This window comes from Sinohyriopsis cumingii, chromosome 10, assembly GCF_028554795.1.
Source record: "Sinohyriopsis cumingii isolate HCF-2022 chromosome 10, ASM2855479v2, whole genome shotgun sequence".
Taxonomy (NCBI): Eukaryota; Metazoa; Mollusca; class Bivalvia; order Unionida; family Unionidae; genus Sinohyriopsis; species Sinohyriopsis cumingii.
Window position 1 is genome coordinate 46,170,086 of NC_142970.1, and position 2,548 is coordinate 46,172,633.

Consider the following 2,548-nt stretch of genomic DNA (forward strand, 5'->3'; position numbering starts at 1 on the left):
ATGTGGGAAAAGAAGACAGTTTCACTTATATCTTATATGTAAGGACCCTTTATGACGTTTACTGTATAAACTAGCCTAAATCCGAAACATTACACCAAAATAGTTAACGCGGAATATGCCAAAGCAAATGGTATGTGGCAGTCCACGAAACGCCTATTTTACTTCATTCAGAAACAAATTTAATTGACCAAAACGTAAAACGCCTACTACGCGAATGTACATGATATTTTCAATCAGACGTACTATCTTCTGCTTCCATTGTGTGTTTAAGATAGAAAGTAGTTCTTTTATGAGTGCAATCTGAAGTTGCACGCAAGTTCAGTATCGTAAAATATTGAACGATTCTGACAATGCAAAGTTAACTGAGAAAACATTAGCATATAAAAAACGTTAATACTTCAAGCGTACTTTTTGTCGCTTTTGATGCCAACTCTTCATTGAATGCATAAATGAGTACACTACGGTACTGACATATTTTAAGATATTTTCATCCTGATGGAGGGAGAAAGACGGGATATGTTGGAAGTGAGAGAGGAAATGAGCAAAGAAGAATACAAATGAGATAGGCCTAAATACGGACATAAAGGTTTGCACAACGTTTTAGATATATTTCCTAAATTAAAAAAGAAAGACGTTCCCAAAGGGGTACAGCCGGTTTGGCGATTGCAATGGTATCACTGCTTTGACGATATCATTTTTCTCTAAGTGATGCAAACAGATAACTAACATATGTTTTGTTTCGAGTCTGCGGAAATAACAAGACTGATATAAAGTAAGGGATACGTACAGACCGTTGAGCTGAGACGCATTAATAAACCATGTCAACGAAATCTTCTCCGCGGACTCCAAACCATACACGAATGCGGTTTTGGATTTATAGCATACCGCATTTTTTTCATTATTGCTAAGTATTTTTAGCTGTTCAGGGTGAGCTAAACTATAAGCGAATTTGAATTTACAGTTCCATTCATTGCGTCTAACAATATCTACGCGGATGGCAGGAAAGACACCAAGGTAGTTTCAGTCACGGAAATATACGGCCGTTTAACGCCGCTCTCTTTCTCTCGATCCATCGATTGATTGACTGATCGATTGATTGATTGATTTAATGATGCATAATACATTTAGGTTTTGACATGTTTTGGGATATAGAACTAATTTAATTTGTTGTGATTTCTTCTTTGAATCTACTAAATTAAAATGATGAAACATTTACGTAAGTTCGTCTTTTTTCAGATATTTCTCATGGCCGACAGAACGATATCGCAGGTGAAGTTCTACTACGAACAGATTAAAGAAAAATTTGAAGTACTGAGTACTGTCACATTAAAAGTTGAAGCTGATCCACAAATCCAATGCATCTTGACCCAGGGAATTGATATTGGGGGAGTGATATGCAGATATGAACGTGAACGTTTTCCTATATCAAGAGTGAAAAAGCCACTTAAGGAATGTCAGATTGATATGGAGGATGCTGTGAAGATAAAAGGGCCTGATGATGAGACTCCATTCTTTACAGGGGTCACATATTTACAAGGGGATCAGGTGATGCTTGCAGATTATAATAATAAGAGAGTTATTCTTTTGAATTCCTCGTACCAATACATCGCCTGCTGTACACTAACAGACAAACCATTGGACATATGTGTTGTGGATAATCTGGAGGTAGCCGTCACTTTGCCACGTGAGAATACACTTCAGTTTATGTGTATAACAACCGGAGCCATCGAACCCACCAGGAAGGTTAAAACCAGATATCAATGTCTTGGTGTTGCTTCATCGGGAAATGGGAAAATAGCTGTATCTAGTATCTGTAATGGTAAAGGTAAATGCTACTGGAGTCTGATCGGAAGTACGGGAAAGGAGATGTGTTATCCATTTGACTGTAAGTGTAGCAATTCAGCTACTTATATCGCTCTCAATTCATCTTGTACCCGTGTGTACCTTACTGTGTGTAATGCCAATTCCCTGTATTGCTTTGACATGGATGGTAGGATAATGTATACATACAGTCCTGACAGTCTCAAGGCTGCCTTCGGTATTGCTACAGACAGGGATGATAACGTGTATGTGGTGGGACGGATGTCTAAGAACATCCACCAGCTTAAATCAGACGGAACTCCCATTAGAATCATCACAGAGGGTATTAATTGTGGTTCAATGGCAATTTGTTTCAACAGTAGTCATGACAAGATTCTTATAACTACTGCTTCAGATTATATAAATGTGTTTAGACTGAAGTAACAGTTGAGTCAATTGTGATTCTTATCCACAAATCTCGGTAGAGAGAGATTTGCGTTATGTTGACATTCTGATCACTTTGTATTATAGGGCTAAGGGTATATTTTACAAAAGAAAACAAAATGAAATTGATTTATTCAATGCAATTGATTACGAGACATACACAGTTTATGAAGTGTGTGTGTAAATAATACATGTGGTCATGAGATAAACCAAGTATGATATATACATACATCTATATAATTACACATGGTTAGATAATATTTGAATTATACAATTTTAATATAGCTAGCAAACATGAGAGTAT

At 36.7% G+C, this 2,548-nt stretch overlaps 1 protein-coding gene across 1 annotated transcript in view; it reads left to right on the top strand.

Moving 5' to 3' along the window:
• LOC149789977 (uncharacterized) overlaps nt 1-2,318 on the top strand; it is a 9,239-nt gene extending 6,921 nt beyond the window's left edge. Inside the window, exon 2 of the mRNA XM_089972057.1 lies at nt 1,237-2,318. Within this exon, the coding sequence (XP_089828183.1) occupies nt 1,246-2,244 (999 nt within the window). The 5' untranslated portion in view covers nt 1,237-1,245 and the 3' untranslated portion in view covers nt 2,245-2,318. The remainder of the gene's footprint in view (nt 1-1,236) is intronic.
• Nucleotides 2,319-2,548: the final 230 nt, after the last annotated feature.